The 24,466-nt window shown below is 35.6% G+C and overlaps 1 protein-coding gene across 1 annotated transcript in view; it reads right to left on the bottom strand.

Moving 5' to 3' along the window:
• Positions 1-1,168: 1,168 nt before the first annotated feature.
• The window catches only part of LOC107758574 (DNA repair protein XRCC4-like), a 39,260-nt gene continuing 15,962 nt past the window's right edge, over positions 1,169-24,466 (bottom strand). Inside the window, exons 4-8 of the mRNA XM_016576346.1 lie at positions 20,178-20,344; positions 18,747-18,896; positions 15,225-15,364; positions 11,736-11,877; positions 1,169-1,527 (exon numbers count right to left, since the gene is read on the bottom strand). Coding sequence (XP_016431832.1) covers positions 1,413-1,527; positions 11,736-11,877; positions 15,225-15,364; positions 18,747-18,896; positions 20,178-20,344 — 714 coding nt within the window. The 3' untranslated portion in view covers positions 1,169-1,412. The remainder of the gene's footprint in view (positions 1,528-11,735; positions 11,878-15,224; positions 15,365-18,746; positions 18,897-20,177; positions 20,345-24,466) is intronic.

Below are 24,466 nucleotides of genomic sequence, written 5' to 3' on the forward strand. Positions count from 1 at the left end.
GTTGGGTTATAAGTAATTCAAAACCAGTTAATTAGTTGTTTCGCTTACTAACTTTATTATGAATGCGTTGCGCACAACCGTGGAAAATATCCGCGCAAAATCCAGTTCAGTGTCCAACTGCACGTACCTGTAAATGCTAAAATAAGAGACAGTCTTCGATTCAACTTCACAAATGAAATCAGCATTCATTTTACAGAAACATTCGCAGTGTTGACCATCAGGCAGCTCTTTGTCTATTACGCGGAGTCGTGCGTAAAAGCGCATATCTCACTGCGCGGTCTGACAGAGCACTGATAATTAGACAGAGAAGGTGCTGATGGAGTTACTGGGTTATTAAGGGGTGTGAAAGTGACCAAATTACTCTTGTGAACTGATGGGAACTGCCCAACTCCACTTACAAGAGTTTGCCGGAGCTTTCCACACGGGGGAGAGACGGTACCGTTACCTCCTCTAGAAATAACCAGCACCATTCATTTGATTTAGCCATTACGGTGTGTGAGGTTACAAATCAAAATCAAGATATAAGGTTAAATCCTTATACTTATCGTGAGGTCGGTAAGATAATTTTTTTTTTACGTTTTATGTTCATCAAAGCTGCATTTATTTAATCAAAAAATAAAAACTGAAATATTGTTTACATATGTTCATCGTTTTTGTTAATCACATTTGAGTATTTTTTTGTTTATTTTAACATTCCTGTGACAAATCAATCTTCAAGTACAAACATTCAATGTAGTTTCTCAATAATATAAGATAATCGAAAGTGCACATATAAAATATTTTTGTTTAAATTTTCTAAAGAATGTGCGTGGTGCTTACCTGTCTTGATGACAGGGCATTGTCAGTGGTTACCAGGGTGTTGCTAAGCAGTCATTAATGTCTTCTGAAGAGTTTAAGCATGCACGTTGCTATGAAGTTGCTAGGGTATTTCCCGTGCTAGGAGTTCATTCACCTCAAAACCCAGCTTAGACTGGGTTGCTGGTCTTATATGGTTTAAGTCTGGCCAGTTAGAAAAAGCCCAGAGCTCACTAAAACCAGCAGGGCAGCCTGATGAGGCTAGGAGACCAGCAAAAACCAAAAGCTCAGCCGAGGCTGTTTTTTCCCCATATCAAGTAAAGTAAATGATAAAAATAAAAAATAAAAGATCAAAAGATCACTACTTAGGGAATGAGAAAAACATCTTTATTCACATTTTTAGATTTATTCACAACTTACAGAGTTAAAAATGGACAAATTCATAATTTTGCTTCACTTTTCATTAAAAAGTAGTGTTCTTTTTTAAACTTTCATTGTTTATTATAGAGCCAGTTCATATTTACTATAAAATACTTTTAAAAAGTCTAAAAAACAGTTTAAAAACAGTTCAAAACTCATGCTTATCACAAACGGTGCTCATTAGGCCCTAAAGAGGGTCATATATCATCGAACAGGTCGTCAGGATCAAGGTTCGCAGCAGCGCTTGCTGGTTTCGGTTGGACGTTTGACGTTTTGCTCGTCTCGGCTTTGGCATCTTCTGTCAGCTTCTCTCTAAAATTACAAAATGCAGGAACAACCGTCAGCAGAAGGTGAAGGTTAAATACATAGCAGGAGCGAGCATAAGTCATGACACTGGAGTAAAGCCTGACTGCTGCCTGATTACAGTGACCCAGTCAAACCTCAGCCCACCACGGGCTCCTTAAAACGGGGTCAAGACTAAACGCTGTACAGTTCACCCTGCTTCTGTCAAAAAAAAAGCTCCTTTATAATCAGGCACATGCCTTGTGTTTAGCATCACACATTTACTGCATGCTAATAAAAGGTCAATTTCAAGGTGAATCTGACAGTGATGTACATCCTGCCGGAAATATTAATCATGTGACATAAATGCCTCAAAGTCAGAACAAAGTTAGGTTGATGGTACGAAGACAAAATGACTTTGGTTACTACATTGTGACAAAATTAGCATGTCAGAAACGCTTCCTCAGCATGAAAACAAGAAAAGAAAGGTTAAACTGCAGTTATTCCCACAGGATCCTGTCTATAAGGGCTACAGAGAGCTTCTCAAAGCGCTAGAAGAAATCAGGTCACAGGGAAAATAAATGAAATTTATGGTCCCGTAAGCCTGTTCATTTCAGGATGTGCCGGGGATCATGTAGCCTTTTAAGCAAAGCTTGTCTGGTGGTGTACCACAAAACACATGGACAACATGGCAGGAATTAAACATACACGCACATCAGAGAAAGTTAGTTGGATTAAATCACATAAGGTAAACTGACCAGATGAATGGTTCTTAAGCAAAGAACCATTTTTTGGTAAACAAGGTTCTTAAGTTGAGCTAAATGGTGCTTTGGAGATCTTTTTCTTCTTCGGGTTACATTACAAGTTCATCGGATCAATACTGCACAATCTATAAAACATTCAGAACTAATAATTAAACCGGCTCTAGTTGTAGACTAAAGGCTTGAATTGGTTTGTGTTGATAAATGATTTCATGAAACAGAAACAGCTCACATGGAAAAGTTTGACTAATGCAGGTTTGGACGGAGACTAGCAACTGAACTGAGAGCGTCACACCCAAAATCCAACACCTTAATTTCCAAACCACTTTAGAGATGCTAGAAAATGGCAAGATGAAAATGTATTTATTTTTAAAATGTTATATACTGTATTTTATTACATTATAGGTAATACTGCTCATATATAATTCCTTAATCCTGCTATACACAAATATATAAACATAATATATAAAAAATAAATTGTAAATAAATAAAAAATAGTATGTCTTCATTTTAAAACAATAAAAATATAATAAAAATAAATAAAATCACACAAAAACGATGCTATCTATTTTTAAAAATAAAAATAAAATTTATTACATTAAATATATAATAAAATATAATTATGCATAATTTAATAAATATATCATCAGTAATATGTATATGATATGAATATAACGCACAAAAAAAAAAAACGATTAATAAATTTTAATATATATATATATACATAGTCAAACCAAAATTTATTCAGACACCTTCAACATTTCACACATTTGAGCTCCAGAGATGCAGTCGGGAGATGGGAGAAAGTTGTAGAAAGTCAACCATCACTGCAGCCCTCCACCAGTTGGGGCTTTATGGCAGAGTGGCCCGACGGAAGCCTCTCCTCAGTGCAAGACACATGAAAGCCCGCATGGAGTTTGCTAAAAAAACACCTGAAGGACTCCAAGATGGTGAGAAATAAGATTCTCTGGTCTGATGAGACCAAGATAGAACTTTTTGGCCTTAATTCTAAGCGGTATGTGTGGAGAAAACCAGGCACTGCTCATCACCTGTCCCAACAGTGAAGCATGGTGGTGGCAGCATCATGCTGTGGGGGTGTTTTTCAGCTGCAGGGACAGGACGACTGGTTGCAATCGAGGGAAAGATGAATGCGGCCAAGTACAGGGATATCCTGGGCGAAAACCTTCTCCAGAGTGCTCAGGACCTCAGACTGGGGCGAAGGTTTACCTTCCAACAAGACAATGACCCTAAGCACACAGCTAAAATAACGAAGGAGTGGCTTCCCAACAACTCTGTGACTGTTCTTGAATTGCCCAGCCAGAGCCCTGACTTAAACCCAATTGAGCATCTCTGGAGAGACCTAAAAATGGCTGTCCACCAACGTTTACCGTCCAACCTGACAGAACTGGAGAGGATTTGCAAGGAGGAATGGCAGAGGATCCCCAAATCCATGTGTGAAAAACTTGTTGCATCTTTCCCAAAAAGACTCATGGCTGTATTAGATCAAGAGGGTGCTTCTACTAAATACTGAGCATTTTTCAGTTTTTCTTTTTTAATAAATCTGCAAAGATGTCAACAATTCTGTGTTTTTCTGTCAATATGGGGTGCTGTGTGTACATTAATGAGGAAAAAAAATTAACTTAAATGATTTTAGCAAATGGCTGCAATATAACAAAGAGTGAAAAATTTAAGGGGGTCTGAATACTTTCCGTACCCACTGTATATATATTTATATTAAGGATAAATTCAATGCATTAAATGTAGAGTTTTCTGATTTTGTCTCAAGCAGACTAATATTTGTGGGGTTTAATAAGCTTCACTGTGGGGGAAATGGAGTTCATTAAAAGTTAACAGCATCCACGTAAAGCATTCACACACTCTTAAGGAGCCTGTCTCTGGAAACAAACTCTTCCTTATTAGAAACAGGTTTGCATCCAGCAGTGTCCCCCTCACTACAGGACTCAGGGGAATAAGACACGGTTTTAGCGGATCACGCTGAGGAGATTTCAGAAACCCTTTAGGATCCTCCAGAAAAAGAGCTACTCCTTGAAATACCACCATAATAACAATCAGGAAAAATAAAAATGAAATATTCAACTGCAATCATGAGCCTCATTTGCTCAATGGGAAATGTTTACATTTTAAGGGGGGAAAAAAATGAACACTGAGAAAATGTTAAAAAAGATGAATGCTGTAGAGTATAAAATTGATGATAGTGTCGTATTTCACATATCACAAAGACTCACAACACTGTAATGTTACTGCCACATACAGATGAGTCAAAAAGTCTGAAACCACATAGAAAATATAAGATTTTCTTCATATAAATGTTAAAAAAAATGACATATGATAAAACAATGAAGATTTAATGAAGAAACGTTTCAGATTGTGCTCTATTTCAAAGGTTACTAATCATAAATGCAACACAGAAGCATTTTGGCTGGAGGAGACTTTTGGACCCAAATGTAAAGCAACAAGGCCTTATATTGTGAAACAGATTATGTTTCCAGGTTCATGATCCCTGTAGAATCGCATCTGAGAGCTCATCCTGCCACAAGTGCAGCTCAGGATACAAATACCTGCTTCTGAGACGTGCAATTAAAAAGCTGTCTGGCAAAAAGTAAGCAAATGTTAGGTGAGGTACACTGGGATTGAGGAACGGAGCGAAAGTCTTTATAAAACACTTCAAAACCAGCTGCCACATTCTGTTGCTTCTAATAAATCCATTTATTATAGTATAATCATTGGTGTCTATGAAAAAGCATGCTTTACTAAGAATGAATCGCAGGTGGTTTGATGTTAGAATTTTGGTCATTTGATTCATGTGAATGATTAAGAAAACATCTCGAGTTAGCTAGTTAAAAGAATAGTTCACCCAAAAATGAAAATTTGCTGAAAATTGACTCACCCTCGGGCTGTCCAAGATGTAGATGAGTTTGTTTCTTCATCAGAACAGATTTGGAAAAATGTAGCATTACATCACTCGCTCACCAATTGCTCCTCTGCAGCGAATCATCCGTCAGAATGAGAGTCCAAACAGCTGATAAAAACATCGCAATAATCCACAAGTAATCCACACCACTCCAGTCCATCAGTTAATGTCTTGTGAAGCGAAAAGCTGTGTGTTTGTAAGAAACAAATGCATCAAGATGTTTTTAACCTCAAACCATTGCCATCCATGATCCATAATAAAGCTTCCTCCAGTGAAAAAGTCCATCTCCTGTTGTCCTCTCACATAAAACACATCAAAACACATTCGTTTAGAACTGTTTTTGCTTGTAAATGGTACAGGATTTGTGCATATTTCTCTCTTGACGAGACAACTTTTTCACTGGCGAAAGCAATATTATTAGAAGCACATCATTATTATATTAGAAGACTAAGCTTTTCACTTCACAAGACATTAATTGATGGACTGGAGTGGTGTGGATTACTTGTGGATTATTGTGATGTTTTTATCAGCTGTTTGGACTCTCATTCTGACGGCACCCATTCACTGCAGAGGATCCATTGGTGACCAAGTGCTGGAATGATACATTTCTACAAATCTATTCCAATGAAAAAAACTCATCTACATCTTGGATGATCTGAGAGAGAGTAAATGTTCATTTTCGCTTTTTGGGTAACAAAGAGCATGCAACCAAATCATGATTCTTCCTCAGAAACACAATGAACCAAGTAGGAAAAGTTTGTATTTGGTCTTTTCTTGCACTTACAGAGACCAAAGAGCTTTTATATGGTGTGTTGGTATCAAACAAACCCTGACAGGCCTGAAGATTTTGATATTTTTTAACATGTAAACACCATAATGTAATCAGCTGAATCACTCATTCTCATTTGACTCTCGAAAACCACATTTTATTGAACTAAGTAACTCAAGCATCAGAAATGCATCTTTGGTGCTTTCAGTAAGCCTTTAAAAAGCAAACCCCAAACGTTTATCTGTGAAACAGTGCTTAGTCAGCACAATCAAGAGTGTAAACAGTGTATCTGCATTTCTGCACATGTAAATATCGTGGTTCGATCAAGGGGTTTCCCTGTGTGGCCGCATCTGGAAGTTATTTTGACCAACTTAACTCTCCTGTAAGGACAACTTTGAGAATTAACAGAAAGCGTGACTTTACTACTGCCCTCTGGGAAGAAAACCATAGGTATGGACACGGATAATGGATGAGCACTTGTAGACGCTGTCGTCTTGTAAGTCGCTATATTTGCTGTCATGATTCACTGGGAACGGTGGGAATTGTCTGCAGGTTGGGCAAAAAGGTCTTATGTTCCTTTTAAATTATTACGGACATGACGAGAAGTTCTGGAACTGGTTAAAAAAATGCAAAGGAGCCCAAAAAAGGGGAGAGACGTGACGGTACGGTTTCTTATAAAGCCAAATGTCAGACTACAGCCATATGAGACGTAAGATGCTGATGTAGGTAAATGGATATTCACATATCATGAAGTAAACCAATGGATGATTTTATCAGAACGATGCAAACAGGCTGTTACACAATAAACTCAAGTTAACTTGCATCAAGTTGCCATATTTTGATCACTTTAAACATCACATCTTGCATAACAACAATAATTAAATAAATATAAATAAAGTAAAATAAAATAAAGAATCAATAATGATAAGTCTTGATGTCTGAAACACCACCACAAGTTATTGTTAAAGAATGTTACATTACTTTAACAAGGCTAATTATTTCTGAACAGAAGCAACGCAAGGGTGAATCTCACAAAAACTGACAGAGCAATTAAAAAAAAATAAGAAATTATATTTTACTAAAATAAAATGACTATTCTTAAGACCGCTAAAGATTTTGCATTGTGACATTATTTTTATGAATTACACCATTTGTCCGTAACATACTGTAATGAAATTAAAAAAATGTAATTATTACATTACATACTTATGCCTATATACATATAAATGAAAAAAGCTGTTTAGAAACTTATTGTGTAAAAAAAAAAAAAAAAAAAAAAAACAACCAAAAAAATTACAATTATTTTATATTGGTGTTGCCATCTTCTACTTTATGTAGGCATCTGTTTCTTTAAAGAGATTATTATTTAAATTGAAAGTATACACCATTGTAGTATTTCTTTTTGTATTAAGTTTTAATAAAAAGTAAATTAATTACATTTAATAAGGCATTGGTCTAGATAACCCCACATATTATGGCAATGTGAATTCGGAGGGAAATGTACTTAAGGAAACAATGTCACAATGCAAAAAGAAAAAAAATATTAATATGCAAATTATGATCTTTTTTTCCTTTTTTTCCATTGTGAGGTAAAACTTGAGTCGGACATTTCTTTGGGAGACGCACAAAGAAACCGGCAGCAAACACACATACTGAGGACTGGATTAATGCGGTGTAACTGGCCTGATTGTTGTTTGTTGTCGTGCTCTGCCAGATCCATCTCTAGGCAGGTGCTGGGAGACTGTAGAACAGAACAGTTTCAGCCAGGGGCCAAATGAATCCACGTCTTTCTGCTCGCTCGCTCTCTCCCTCCCTTCATCTCTCTCTTTCTGTCTTTCCTCTTCTTCTAAAAAAATAACTATTTAACTTCTGATGCATTTCTGAATCCTTTTAATAGAGTTTCGACTTCCTTCTCCTTGACCTGGGAAGGAGACATTTCACATTCAATTTACTTTGCAGTCTCAATGAATTACAAATGTCTTTTTTTTGTCTGTGCAATCTTTAATCACAACATTCTAACTTGATGACTTTTCACGACATCACAAATCTTTATCACTTTCCAATCCCTCCCTTCAATCATCTGCCTCTATGCTGGAAAGTAACACCCACTTTACACAATCCAATCAATTTACAATAGATAAAACTAAGTCCCGCCCCACATAGACTTACATAAAATGCAATACAAAAAGATTTTAACATTCATCTGAAAAAAAAAAAAAACCCCACCTCAAATGAACCAGAGACTAGATTACGCTCCCCTGATCTGAACACGTGTCCAGAGTCGAGGACGTGTGCCACATGCGCTCCTGTAGCTGAATAAACAAATGATGTCTGCTGGACGATTCTTTTCAGCCTTTAGAGGAGAAATGCTTTTAAAAATGGGCTTTATTAGAGCAGATGTCATGGCACAGAGTCTCACCATCTGTAGAGAGCAGTGATTGTGCGGTTTGTTTGTGAGGGGAAATCTCACCATCTGTAGAGAGCAGTGATTGTGCGGTTTGTTTTGTGAGGGGAAAAAAACTAAACTGTGACACTGATTCTTGTCTCTATCCAATGACTGTATTTTGCCTGCTGGGAAGCTGCTACTGGCAAATTTCTTGATACCCATACAGGGCCTTTAAACAGACAATAAAAGGCCATTTGCTTTTTGATTACTCTAGAGATGTTGGCAGAGCGATAGAGGCACTGGCAAGGAAGGTGCTAGAGGTCTGAATGATGACTGTTTTCATAATATTCACTCATTAGTGAACTTAATTTGATATTTACTTTAAGTTTGGGGTCAGTAAAATAATTTTTTTAAAGAAATTAATACTTTTATTCAGTAAGATTCATTACATTGTTCAAAAGTGACAGCAAAGACATTTATAATGTTATAAGTATATATACATATAATATATTTAAAATCAATTTTAAATAAATGCTGTTCTTTTCAACTTTCTATTCATCCAAAAATCCTGAAACAAATGACAAATCAGTGTTTCCACAAAAATATGAAGCATGACACTGAAGACTGGAGTAATGATGCTGAAAATTCAGCTTTGCATCACAGAAATGAATTACATTTTAAAATATATTTAAATAAAAAACAGTTACTTTAATTGTCAAAATATTTCACAATATTACTGATTTTATTGTGTTTTTGATTAAATAAATGTAGCCTTGGTGAGCACGAGAGACATCATCATTAACTTAAACCTATATGATTTTTTCCTGATTTTTTTTTAATACAATGAAAGTAATCAGTAATCAGAAAGCACCATAAAAATAATCTGTATACTCTCATAAAGTAGTCTTTTGTGTTATATTTCAAGTCTTTTGAAACAATACAAAAATGTATTGAAAAAAAAAAACATACAAATAAGTACATTATATATCCAATTATTATTTTACATTTTACATTTACTTATTTGCCATTTTTGGAGATGGACAGTCTCAGTCCCCGTCATTTTCATTGTATGGAAACCAACATTAAGATTCTTCAAAACATCTGCTTTTGCATAAAGAAAGGAAGTCATTTAGCTTTGGAATCACATGAGAGCGAGTATAGGATGACAGAATTTTTGGGTAAACTGTTCCTTTAACTCCGTCTGCCACATAAAATGAAGACTCATTCATGATACACCTCCACTAATTTGTGTCACGTTTTATAAGAGCATTCCAGCTCTCTCTGAGGCACAAAATTGTGCGTAATTAGCCGAGGCATTCAAAGCAACGCGGCTGTTTATAAACTTCATTCCAGGAACAGAATGAGAATCCTCCAGCTGGATTTCTCCACTCGTGTGATACGAAGTGGCGTATGTGATATTATTCTCAAAAGAAGTTACAGCCAGGTCTCTATGCCATGGAAGTCTATTAAAGTTTGGAAAGTCTTACCGCGGTGACAGAGCCTGCAGAAAGAGAGAGAAAGTCCAATACAAACTCTCAGTCTCCCGCAACACCTGACACACAAGCACACGCACAAACCATCTGGTGTAGAGGCACCATTCTGTCATAGACCACCGCGGCCTCGGCCCGTCACCGCTTTGAGCGTCTGCTGACATGGGGAGCAGCCGCTGACACTGGGAGGCTAGAAACACTTTTAAACAGAATCAGTTTAAACATTTATTCTGCATGCAGAGTCACATAAACACTCTTGTATTTACAAAGTTTTAAAAGACCCTCATTTAAAGTTAATCTCTCCATATCCCAGCATAACGTCAATACAATACGAAGCCAAAGCGTCATTCTTATAAGTCTGCCAACTTCAGAAACTTTCACATATGTCTGCCAACCCAAAAAACACGGGCTCTGCTCCAAATGCTAGTGAGCTGCCTTTCTACCTACTGTCTACTTTGGCAGCTCCCTTCTAAGGCAACATCCCTCGGTTAACAAATCTATCGTGTCACACGTACCGCACCTCTCATATAAAGTACATAATCTGCATTCATCTAGTGCTCATAGTTAATCATATTATTCTAGACATTGGCATGCTGCTAACAAATAAAGTAACAAAAAAAAAAGCACTGACTCTAATAATCAAAAAAATCCGTGACATACACAAATACTGGGCGAAATTGTTCATTTTTTTAATCAGATATTTTTATCAATATTTAACAATAAAATTTCAAATTGTATTGATACATATTTATCACTGTGTCAATACATTTTCAGAAAATATGTCTATTTAAAGTTGATGCAGGATACAATTTCTGATCAGTTAAGTTGCATGATTTTCCCAGTCTTTTGGTAATGTTTTTTTTTTTTCTTCTTTTATTAATTTTAGATTTTGCCATCACAAGCATTTTTAGCTGAAAAAAATACTTTAATACTCAGCATAACGTAAAATGATATTGACTATAGAAAAACAACAGAAATTTCAAAAACATTTTATTAATGTGACTAACAGGACTGGGGGATAAAATAAAAATAAATAAATGAAAAGAAAAGAAAAGATAGATAGACAGATAGAATGACAGAACGATAAATAGAACGACAACGACAGATAGCACAGACAGACAGACAGACAGACAGACAGACAGATAGATAGATAGATGGATAGATGGATAGATGGATGGATAGATGGATTCAAGAACTGTGGGAAACCCTGAAAGCATCACCTAAGAATAATAACACTTAAATAATTCAATTTGAGTTTTGTTAAACAAATAAAAAAAGAAGCTTAGTTTACCGCGGAAGCGGTCGTGGCTGCGGTCGTAACTCAAGAATAATAACTAATGCCAAATAATCTCCAAAACAGTGTGACTATAAAAACAAAAAAAACAAAACACATTTTCTCAGGATCGGCATCCCCTCAGGTGCCATCAATAAGAAGTTGCTCAAAGCAAATCTAAACCATTCATGGGATTTTTATTGTACAATTACGGAGACCACTGAGGTACTGGCAGAGGAGGAGATGAAATTATACACATTTTCCTATTAATAAGTAAAAAAGAGCTGGAGAGAGAAGCACCCAGGGGGGCCTCGACTGGAAAAATACAAGGTGCTGGCAACTGACCAATGGTTTCCGTACAATGGAAGAAGGGTTCTGGGAAAGCCGCTTCTGTCTGCTTGACTGGCCGCAGCATCCAAGGTTGTGTAAAATGGACACCAGAGAATAAGACAACCGGAATTATAACTGACATTTTTATGACCGCAGTTGCAGGGGTTTATGGGTATCATACACAACATTAGATAACAGGCCTCCAGGAGTTTAGGTGCGCTATGAGCCGATCGACCGCAGTAAAATGTGTAATTAGACGGAGGATGTGTGTTAATCTGAGGACGTGAGTGATGATACCTGGATCTCTGTCGCTGGTCCAGCGCTGCTCGTTTGGCTTGCGTCTCCAGCTTATGGAGATGACGGTGGCGGCGTTTTCGGCAGGGCGCCACATCTGTGATATCATTTAAGCTGTCATCCATCGGGTTGCTTTCTGGCATCTCTGTTAGACAAAACATGGAAAAGTTAAAGTGTTAAAGTTCATCCAATTTTCATATTTGCACTTATTTAGCTGAGGTTTTTGTCTTTTAAAGAAGATGTACTTCACATTTAGTCAGTATTTCATTATGCCATATTCATGAATTTTACTACATTTTTAATCAGAAATGGTATAATTAATTGTAAATGTAAATATTTTTAATTAATTTAGCAGAACGTGTTATAAAAATATATCATTTTAATCTATAAAAATAAGATTTTAATATTATAATGTGAAGAAATAACTATGTGCATCAAACAAATGTACTTTTATTTGGAAAAGATTAAACATTTTAATTTACATAATCTCAGATCAATCCTGAACATACTATGACTGAATATTATTCATATATTATATATTAATATACAATATAAATATAATATTAAATGTATAAAAATATTAATATAATTATCACTAATAATAAATAATAATAATAATTATAAAAATTCCAGTATTTAAATAACAACGATTACTGTTATTTAAATACATTCTATATTTCTATTCTTTTTATTAGTGCATTGTTATAATCTTAAATTGTTCATTTAATTAACAGCATCTGAATTAAAAAAAAAAAAAACTTTTTTTGTCTTAACTATACTTGACTTAAAAAAAAAACAACAATAATCATTAAATAAATTATTTTGTCAATAATTTAGATGAGATTAACACATTTCATTTAAAGCAGAAATATTCAGCCAATCTGATCAGTTATTGCTATTTCTAAATATGAGCTACATAGCCATCTGTTGCTAATTTTATGATTTCAGTCAAGATGAGTTATTATCTGTGAATGTTATTATTTGTGTATGTTTGCATATATAATGACTCTGAAAGGGATTAATGGAGGCTCTCACAGCCAGTGTTCAGGCAGCCGGCCAACATGTGACTCCGCTAACACAATCAACATCATAAACGCATTAAAAGCATGTTGAGCATCAACATTAAACGATGTACATGCAGGTTGACTGCAATAAAACCCAGCAGGAGCACATCTGTCTCATGAGATATGTCATTGTAGCACAGTGGGAAACCGTTCAAGATTGCAAAGCATCCAATAGTACTTGTTCTTTAAATTACTTGTACTTTGCATTTGCCAGACACGTTTCCATGATTGTTTCTAGCAATTGTTTACGTCTACATGAGTTTAATTTACACTGGACAGATGAAACTGGGTGGGTTTGACTCAAGTTAATTGGTGCAACAAACATCCTAACCACATTAAAGGCTCTTTCAATTATGCTTCATGTACTGCACCCTTATGGTAAACTTTATAGTTAAGAAAAAGGACTAAAGCTACAACTCAGACTCTTTAAATACAAAAACATTACCATGCACACACTCTGAAACATAAACCATTGAATCGAGCTTTAAGGAAGGAAAGAAAAGGACAATAATTGAAGCCCAAAGCTCTGCCAAAGTGACACACACCTAGCAACCATACATTACAATTCATACTGTTTACAGGGTCACACGACCATGGAAGGTTTTTTTTTTTCCTAGCTGTGCTGCTTTTTACTTTCACTCCTCAGGGTTTACACAAGGGGAAAAACAGAGAAATTGAGCAACCCGCAGACTAAATCACGTGTGGCTCCACCTCATTTCCCTTTCTGTGCCTCAAAACTGTGACTCAACAGCCTGACGGAGCCCCCAAATATGGCTTTCGAGTAGCCCGATGTCGAAATCGACCAAAAGCAGACGGTGTTGCCAATGAACAACTCGTCTATGTCATGACGTCATAAACAATGACGGACGGCGCAGGCAAAAGCTGAGGGAATGAACTACCTGTAAGCCGTCTCAGTTCTGGGTCTCAGCAGGGGAAAATACATTAGCGTGGTCATGCTTTGGACAAGAGAGCAAATACCTAGAGTGATGTCATCGCTTTCATTAACGCAATGCAATTACAAGTCTTTGCTGTTCTGTGCAGTTTATTTGGGATCTAATGGTAGAAATACTACAATCTAAGTAGTGTTACGTAATGCAGCATAGCTATTTTTTTAACAAAAAACAGTTAATTAACCATGCAGCAATGCATATTATGGATAATCCAGTGAATTAAACACTTTACAAATGAAAAATACATCATCTTATTTGAGAATTTTCTCTATCTGAGGATGCAAACCAAGGTCAGAAATGAATGAGGGTTTGGGGCAAAAATGCCACCAAAATGGATAAAAATGCCCCTCAAATTTAAGATAAAGGGGCAAAAAATGCCCCTGCACAATTAAACCAAATAAATTTAAGAATCTGGTTAAATTTAAGTATCTGACATAAAAGACAATACAGATATTTAATGAGGGAATTATAAAAACGGCCCTTACAAAGGTAAAAAAAATGCCCCTTAAAATCAGTTCTGGCGGCAAATACTGCCCCGTAATAGAAAATTTAATTTCTGACGCTGATGCAAACCAAAGATAAGGTTATTTATAAATGATTAAAACTGACAACAGCTGCTTCACATTGAATAACTCAAGATAAACACAAAAGACTTTCAACATTATACTAACAACATCATAAAAGCCAATATACAAATCGTAAATTGTACAATATTTGATATACACAACTCCAAAAGTTGGATTCCACATTAATGCACCAATCAGAGATGTAGACCTAGCTCTTTCTCCACTCATATTGTTGAATTATTCCATGTTTCTTTGTCATTTTCTATCATTGCATGGTACACACTGTCATTCTGTCTGGCCCTACGTCAAGATGTTGAGCTTTCATCTGTTTGCCAGAGTCACTAGATCAAATCAGCATTGTGCTGTCATTCATCAACCTGAACATTCTGGGAAGAAATTCCACTAAATTTGCTACACATTGTTAAACTATATTAAAATATGAGCTTCGTTTGATGTTCTAGGCACAAATTCAGTTGTATGCTCAATCTAGTTTGACTTCAAACTTTGTTAACTTTGCGAATATGTAACTGTGTCCAACAAACACAATATTACAGAGCCCTGAGAACAAATCAACTGAGAATATACAGCAAGCTGAAGAATGAGAATTTCCACAAATACACACAAACTAAAATCACACTTTGCTAAAAGTAGGCTGAGAAAGTCTCAGCAGTAATTTGCATTCAACAAAAAAAAAAAAAAAGTTTTGAGGTATTTGCATTTGAAATTGTGGCTCACTGGAAACTTCAAAGGAGCAGTTCACCGAAAAATGGCAACCTGAAAATGACAACCTTATCTACAGTATATGGCTTATATTTTTTTTAGCTGATGCATTGGGAAAAAAGGTTTGGAATACAGGTTTGGAAGAACATAAATGACAGAATTTTAATTTCTGGGTAAAGTTAGAAGAATTACCTTGTGTAAGAGGCTTTGGGTCTGGCTGTCTGGGTTCAGCCTCCTGTTCATCTTCTGTACTACCTCCATAATCACTCTCTCCAGGACTTTTATCTGCCACAGTCTCCATCGCCTTGTGGTCTTCACTATCTGCCTTTTTCCTTCCAAGAGAATACAGTAGGTACAACATGCTAATATGGCATATGAGAAAACATATCAAAGACTCTCAACATTTCTGTAATGACTGATTCACATGTTCCAAACAAAGTGAGAGAAAGCCAGAAAACGAGTTGTGCTGTATTTTGCATTGAAAATGTCTCTTTCATTCAAAATGTACACTAATGAAAATTTGTGAAAACATTTATTTTTAATATACACTACCATTTAAATGTTTGGGGTCAGTCAAGTAAGTAAATAAATAAATAAATTAGTATTTTTATTTTGCAAAGATGCATTAAACGGTTTGAAAGTACAGTAAAGACATGTATAATGTTACAGAAGATATCTATTTTAAATAAATTCAGTATTTTTTTTTTTACTTTATTTGTCAAAAAATCCTGAAAAAAACAAAAATATTAAGCAGCATAAATGTTTTCACCACTGATAAAAATCAGAAATGTTTCTTGAGCAGCAAATCAGCATATTAGAATGATTTCTGAAGGATCACGTGACACTGAAGACTAGAGTAATGATGCTGAAAATTCAGCTTTAACATCAAAGAAATAAATGACATTTTAAAATAAATTAAATAGAAAACAATTATTTTGAATTGTAATAATATTTCACAAAATTAATGTTTTTACTATATTTTGATGCAGCCTTGGTGAGCAGAAAAGACTTCTTCCAAAAACATTAAAATAATGTTACCAATCACAAACTTTAATAAAGTAGTGTACAAATAGATATAACTATTTGTTGAATTGTTTGAAATCAATCATTTTTGAAATTCATTCGGGTGTCGTAAGTGGCACAGAAATAAGACACCTTTAAGTGTCTTAATCAAAGGCACAACGGTGATGGACTGAACCTTCTTGGCTTTGTACCTAAACATTTGAAGTTTTCCATCATGCCACAGTTGTCAACTAGTGTAGAGCTTGTTGCTGTAGTTTTAAGTTTTTTTTGTGTAGACAGGAAAATGTGCTCAACACAAAACTAGAAGAGATAATCACGAACGTGACATCATCATGGGATTACCTAACGAAATGGGCATTTCACAACAGGAGAAGGGAAATGTTGAAATGAAAAATGCTTACGATCATGTGAGGTTGTATCATGATGAAACGACGCACACATCTTTACCTCAGTCGATTCTCTTCAACAGATTTCTCCAGTTCTTTGACACTTTTCTGCAGAGCTCTGAGTTTGACTTTCTTCTCGTTTAGGACCAGCACAAATCGGCTGTACAGGTCTCTCTCCAACTTCTCCTTCCCCTGGACATACCTTTGCATCCTGTGGAGAGGGTGAAGACCAATGAGACACACCCGAACACTCATGCAACCCAGTCTCCCTGAGCATCCCATCGGGTTGAGAAGAGTGGAAATGTTTAGTTATGAGAGTGTTTGTATTACTATATAAGTGGATAAACACTCATTACTTAACATGGAAAACATTAAGAGCATATTTAACTGAACACCTGTGGTAGCTCTTTGCAAAATACACAAGGCAATAAAGTCCTGTCAGTGTTGAGTAGCATTACAAATTCTCCATAATTCTGGTTTTGGAAGATGTTAGAAAGTGTGGCGGCACAGTCGGGTGGTGATGTCACTGCTGCTGTTTCTCAGAGAGGAAAGATTGAAGCAAGTGGAGAACAAGAAAAAAAAGTAAAGAGGAGCTTCTTGTCAGGTTGCCCCGGGATTCCCTTGTCATTCTCCTCCTGAATGCATCATGTGCTCTAATCAGCCAAATAAACAGCAAAAAATATTGAACTGCATTTGCATATCTACAGTTCCCCCTTTTAGAGTATCACAGCAAAGACAAACTAAAAACATCTTGTGTATCTGGAGTTCCTTAGTAACCGTTTAAAAACACAGCCAAGACACTCTTTCATTCTGAATCATGGGAGATGATGAGGAGGGGAGAGGGTAATCCAAGAGGAAGTTGTAATCATGAACAGGTGAAAGGCTTGCGTAATCACAATTTTGTTTGAAATTACTTTTGGCATTACACAAAAAACCTTGTGCAAGTTCCCAGGAACAAAGAAACAAATCAAAAGCATATTCCCCACATTTGTAGACTTTTAGTTTTATGTCGTAGTCCACTTATATGTTAGTCAGGTTTCAAGCATAAAAAAAAACAAAAAAACAAATCATAATTTAGTTTTAAATTTAGTTTTAAAAATAATTTTAAAAGATTTAGAATAAAAATCTAAAAATCAAAAGAAATGATTAAACATACTATTGGCCAATACAGATAAAGGCACAAAATAATAATAATAGATAATGAAACTATAAAAAAAAATAAAAAAATAAAAAGTTTGTCTAAAGTTCAAGCCAACTTAAACTTTAGACAAACTTTAAGTTGGCTTGAGAAAGCCTGACTAGAAAGGTTGTATTAGTTTTATAAGCTTAAAGTCTGAAGGTTTTAAAGCCATGCAAACTTTATGCAATAGATTTCATATTTGTAGAAGCTGCTACTGAATGTTTTAGCATTCATTTTGTTAATTAAGTTTAAATAGAAAATCAGTATGTTGGCTTTCTAAATTATTTTTAATATCAATATTATTGTATCTTAATAAAAATTATATTTTATAAACACACACATAAATTCAGTATTTTTTTTTTTACTTTATTTGTCAAAAAATCCTGAAAAAAACAAAAATATTAAGCAGCATAAATGTTTTCACCACTGATAAAAATCAGAAATGTTTCTTGAGCAGCAAATCAGCATATTAGAATGATTTCTGAAGGATCACGTGACACTGAAGACTAGAGTAATGATGCTGAAAATTCAGCTTTAACATCAAAGAAATAAATGACATTTTAAAATAAATTAAATAGAAAACAATTATTTTGAATTGTAATAATATTTCACAAAATTAATGTTTTTACTATATTTTGATGCAGCCTTGGTGAGCAGAAAAGACTTCTTCCAAAAACATTAAAATAATGTTACCAATCACAAACTTTAATAAAGTAGTGTACAAATAGATATAACTATTTGTTGAATTGTTTGAAATCAATCATTTTTGAAATTCATTCGGGTGTCGTAAGTGGCACAGAAATAAGACACCTTTAAGTGTCTTAATCAAAGGCACAACGGTGATGGACTGAACCTTCTTGGCTTTGTACCTAAACATTTGAAGTTTTCCATCATGCCACAGTTGTCAACTAGTGTAGAGCTTGTTGCTGTAGTTTTAAGTTTTTTTTGTGTAGACAGGAAAATGTGCTCAACACAAAACTAGAAGAGATAATCACGAACGTGACATCATCATGGGATTACCTAACGAAATGGGCATTTCACAACAGGAGAAGGGAAATGTTGAAATGAAAAATGCTTACGATCATGTGAGGTTGTATCATGATGAAACGACGCACACATCTTTACCTCAGTCGATTCTCTTCAACAGATTTCTCCAGTTCTTTGACACTTTTCTGCAGAGCTCTGAGTTTGACTTTCTTCTCGTTTAGGACCAGCACAAATCGGCTGTACAGGTCTCTCTCCAACTTCTCCTTCCCCTGGACATACCTTTGCATCCTGTGGAGAGGGTGAAGACCAATGAGACACACCCGAACACTCATGCAACCCAGTCTCCCTGAGCATCCCATCGGGTTGAGAAGAGTGGAAATGTTTAGTTATGAGAGTGTTTGTATTACTATATAAGTGGATAAACACTCATTACTTAACATGGAAAACATTAAGAGCATATTTAACTGAACACCTGTGGTAGCTCTTTGCAAAATACACAAGGCAATAAAGTCCTGTCAGTGTTGAGTAGCATTACAAATTCTCCATAATTCTGGTTTTGGAAGATGTTAGAAAGTGTGGCGGCACAGTCGGGTGGTGATGTCACTGCTGCTGTTTCTCAGAGAGGAAAGATTGAAGCAAGTGGAGAACAAGAAAAAAAAGTAAAGAGGAGCTTCTTGTCAGGTTGCCCCGGGATTCCCTTGTCATTCTCCTCCTGAATGCATCATGTGCTCTAATCAGCCAAATAAACAGCAAAAAATATTGAACTGCATTTGCATATCTACAGTTCCCCCTTTTAGAGTATCACAGCAAAGACAAACTAAAAACATCTTGTGTATCTGGAGTTCCTTAGTAACCGTTTAAAAACACAGCCAAGACACTCTTTCATTCTGAATCATGGGAGATGATGAGGAGGGGAGAGGGTAATCCAAGAGGAAGTTGTAATCATGAACAGGTGAACAAAATATCTATCTTTGTTAATATACAGTAATATTACTGAATATTTATATTTATTTATAATTGAATATATATATTTCATTATATTTATATTTATTAATGAAAATGTTATGGATAGATACATAGATAGATAGATATTTTATTAAAGGGTACTAAGGACTAAAAAAATATCACTCAGTTGAAAGCAGCGGCAAAGTTTGTAGCATATAAAAGTAAAGTAAAATAATATTCATGCACAGATTTTTTAGCATACAACAGATTCAAAATTTACATTTGAGGGATGACTTTGAGTAATGTAATGTTTTTAGAACAAAAAGTCTCTGAGTAATGCTAACCATAAAGTTTAACTTACTTATAAATCATAAACCGCTATTCTAAAAAAAAAACATTAGACCTGTGTTAGAGGTCTACACGGAGGACCCGAGACCCGAGGACCCGGGACCCGACCCGGGATCCGTACGCTGTGTTGAATTAGCCTTCCAAATTGAGCTTACAAATTGACGTCTTTAGTGAACAGCTCTGTTCTACAAATATTTGTATTTATTCCAAACATCCGTTTCTACAGTTTTGTGAGAGCGGAGTGAGTTGAGGAGTATTGATCTGGTGTGGACCTACTCTTTAGTGATATGTTCCTGTTCTCTCCTCAGCTTCTGGTTCTCCTCAAGCAGGTGCTGGTTTTTGGCCTGTAGACGTGCGCTCTGCTCCAGGCCATGACTAATGAGCTCCCTTATGACTTCAGTGGGCTCAGGCACCGCCTGCAGATCCACCACGCCGAGCCTGAACTGAGAAATGAAGAGAGAACAAGATTAAATAATAGAAGACCTTGTGAAACCTGGCACCTGGAGGAGACACCTGCCCATCAGCTATTAGCATTAGCATCCTGGCTGGAGACACAAGGGAGATTGGCTAAGAATGAACTTAGATTTAGAGCAATTTAGAAATGAATCATTCAGACCGATGTGTGAAACTGTTTGACTGATTCATTCAAAAGAATCAACTCAACTGAACAAATTCAATCAAAAATCAGATCTAATACCAAGCCAAAGGAATATTTTAGAACAGACAATTAAAAAATAAAGAAAATATAAAAAACACCTCTATCAAATAAAATGTATATATATTTTTTTTTTTTCCCGGTAAAATGTATACAAATATACATAAATATTGATATAGCTATATAATGTATTATATACATATAAATTATATAATTAGATAAATAATTATTTAACATACACATTATAATTATATATTAATAACTGTATTTAATTATATAATAATACATAATTATATATTAAATACATAAATTAGTAATAAGTAAATAATAAAAAGATAAATAGATTAAATAGGTAAATAAATAATACATAATTAAAAAAATTATGAAATGAAGAAAATAAAGAAAAAATAAAGAAAATGCTAAATAAATAATTAAAAAGATGAAAAGCTAAATAAATACATATATACATAACTTGTAATAAGATAAATATAGATTAGATAAATAATCAGAAATTAAATAATGAATAATGAAAGTGATAAATTACAAAAAAATATAAATAAGTAAATATTTTAAAAGTATCTAAATAGATAAATAAATAATTATGTATATATTTTAAAATATTATAAATATAGATCTATAATAATTTGTCATAATAAGCCTAATTTAAACAGACTGGATATACATTTGCAGCACAAAAAGACAATTGCTGAATTTAAAAGTGCATAGCACAGTGCTAATCCAGCACAGATAGCACCTGGTTAAAGTAAAATGAGGGCGGTATTGAATACAATGCTTTTTTTAAATTTGCAAATTAGTGTATAACTTTCAGTGAATTCACACTTCAGGGTTTCACTGCCCAACTCTGTCTAGCACCTGGACAAACACACTGACATTCAGCCTGGACTCTTGTACCAATAAGACAAGCCAATCGCTGTGATGAGAGCCAGCGGGCGACAGCGAGTCTCTGATCCTCAAATAGATGAACTCTGACAGGACACACAAGGGACGGACGCTCGGCCTGTAGTGTGTGCCAGTCTGTGAATGATAAGGACGACTGCACTGAGAGCACTGAAGATAACATACCTCACAGAGACCTGAGAGCACAATGAAGTTCCTGCTGTCAACCTACTGAGACTGCCTCTTAATCGAACACTTTTGTCCTATAAATGATTCTTGACGGCTGTAAGCAAAGGACAGCGAGTGGGAACAAGCAAGCAAATACAGGTGCATCTCAATAAATTAGAATGTCGTGGAAAAGTTCATTTATTTCAGTAATTCAACTCAAATTGTGAAACTCGTGTATTAAATAAATTCAATGCACACAGACTGAAGTAGTTTAAGTCTTTGGTTCTTTTAATTGTGATGATTTTGGCTCACATTTAACAAAAACCCACCAACTCACTATCTCAACAAATTAGAATACTCCATAAGACCAATAAAAAAAAACATTTTTAATGAATTGTTGGCCTTCTGGAAAGTATGTTAATTTACTGTACATGTACTCAATACTTGGAGGGGGTTCCTTTTGCTTTAATTACTGCCTCAACTCGGCATGGCATGGAGGTGATCAGTTTGTGGCACTACTGAGGTGGTATGGAAGCCCAGGTTTCTTTGACAGTGGCCTTCAGCTCATCTGCATTTTTTGGTCTCTTGTTCCTCATTTTCCTCTTGACAATACCCCATAGATTCTCTATGGGGTTCAGGTCTGGTGAGTTTGCTGGCCAGTCAAGCACACCAACACCATGGTCATTTAACCAACTTTTGGTGCTTTTGGCAGTGTGAGCAGGTGCCAAATCCTGCTGGAAAATGAAATCAGCATCTTCAAAAAGCTGGTCAGCAGAAGGAAGCATGAAGTGCTCCAAAATTTATTGGTAAACGGGTGCAGTGACGTTGGTTTTCAAAAAACACAATGGACCAACACCAGCAGATGACATTGCACCCCAAATCATCACAGACTGTGGAAACTTAACACTGGACTTCAAGCAACTTGGGCTATGAGCTTCTCCACCCTTCCTCCAGACTCTAAGACCTTGGTTTCCAAATGAAATACAAAACTTGCTCTCATCTGAAAAGAGGACTTTGGACCACTGGGCAACAGTCCAGTTCTTCTTCTCCTTAGCCCAGGTAAGACGCCTCTGACGTTGTCTGTGGTTCAGGAGTGGCTTAACAAGAGGAATACGACAACTGTAGCCAAATTCCTTGACACGTCTGTGTGTGGTGGCTCTTGATGCCTTGACCCCAGCCTCAGTCCATTCCTTGTGAAGTTCACTCAAATTCTTGAATCGATTTTGCTTGACAATCCTCATAAGGCTGCAGTTCTCTCGGTTGGTTGTGCATCTTTTTCCTTCCACTCAACTTTCTGTTAACATGCTTGGATACAGCACTCTGTGAACAGCCAGCTTCTTTGACAATGAATGTTTGTGGCTTACCCTCCTTGTGAAGGGTGTCAATGATTGTCTTCTGGACAACTGTCAGATCAGCAGTCTTCCCCATGATTGTGTAGCCTAGTGAACCAAACTGAGAGACCATTTTGAAGGCTCAGGAAACCGTTGCAGGTGTTTTGAGTTGATTAGCTGATTGGCATGTCACCATATTCTAATTAGTTGAGATAGTGAATTGGTGGGTTTTTGTTAAATGTGAACCAAAATCATCACAATTAAAAGAACCAAAGACTTAAACTACTTCAATCTGTGTGCATTGAATTTATTTAATACACGAGTTTCACAATTTGAGTTGAATTACTGAAATAAATATATATATATATATATATATATACAGGTGCATCTCAATAAATTAGAATGTCATGGAAAAGTTCATTTATTTCAGTAATTCAACTCAAATTGTGAAACTCGTGTATTAAATAAATTCAATGCACACAGACTGAAGTAGTTTAAGTCTTTGGTTCTTTTAATTGTGATGATTTTGGCTCACATTTAACAAAAACCCACCAATTCACTATCTCAACAAATTAGAATATGGCGACATGCCAATCAGCTAATCAACTCAAAACACCTGCAAAGGTTTCCTGAGCCCTCAAAATGGTCTCTCAGTTTGGTTCACTACTGAGACTGCTGATCTGACAGTTGTCCAGAAGACAATCATTGACACCCTCCACAAGGAGGGTAAGCCAAAAACATTCATTGCCAAAGAAGCTGGCTGTTCACAGAGTGCTGTATCCAAGCATGTTAACAGAAAGTTGAGTGGAAGGAAAAAGTGTGGAAGAAAAAGATGCACAACCAACAGAGAGAACCGCAGCCTTATGAGGATTGTCAAGCAAAATCAATTCAAGAATCTATGGGGTATTGTCAAGAGGAAAATGAGAAACAAGAGACCAAAAAATGCAGATGAGCTGAAGGCCACTGTCAAAGAAACCTGGGCTTCCATACCACCTCAGCAGTGCCACAAACTGATCACCTCCATGCCACGCCGAATTGAGGCAGTAATTAAAGCAAAAGGAGCCCCTACCAAGTATTAAGTACATGTACAGTAAATGAACATACTTTCCAGAAGACCAACAATTCACTAAAAATGTTTTTTTATTAGTCTTATGAACTATTCTAATTTGTTGAGATAGTGAATTGGTGGGTTTTTGTTAAATGTGAGCCAAAATCATCACAATTAAAAGAACCAAAGACTTAAACTACTTCAGTCTGTGTACATTGAATTTATTTAATACACGAGTTTCACAATTTGAGTTGAATTACTGAAATAAATGAACTTTTCCACGACATTCTAATTTATTGAGATGCACCTGTATATATACACCATGTTACTTTCAGCTATTCATTAAAAAATATTTTAAAAAATGAATGAATGAATAAATAAATGACAGATGATAACAGGTAAAAAAAAATCCCACAGGCTTACACTGAAGGAAGGACCCAAATTATATCTAGGGAGTCGGGCCTGA

The sequence above is a fragment of the Sinocyclocheilus rhinocerous genome, unplaced genomic scaffold, assembly GCF_001515625.1.
Source record: "Sinocyclocheilus rhinocerous isolate Xijiao unplaced genomic scaffold, SAMN03320098_v1.1 scaffold623, whole genome shotgun sequence".
NCBI classification, from domain to species: Eukaryota; Metazoa; Chordata; class Actinopteri; order Cypriniformes; family Cyprinidae; genus Sinocyclocheilus; species Sinocyclocheilus rhinocerous.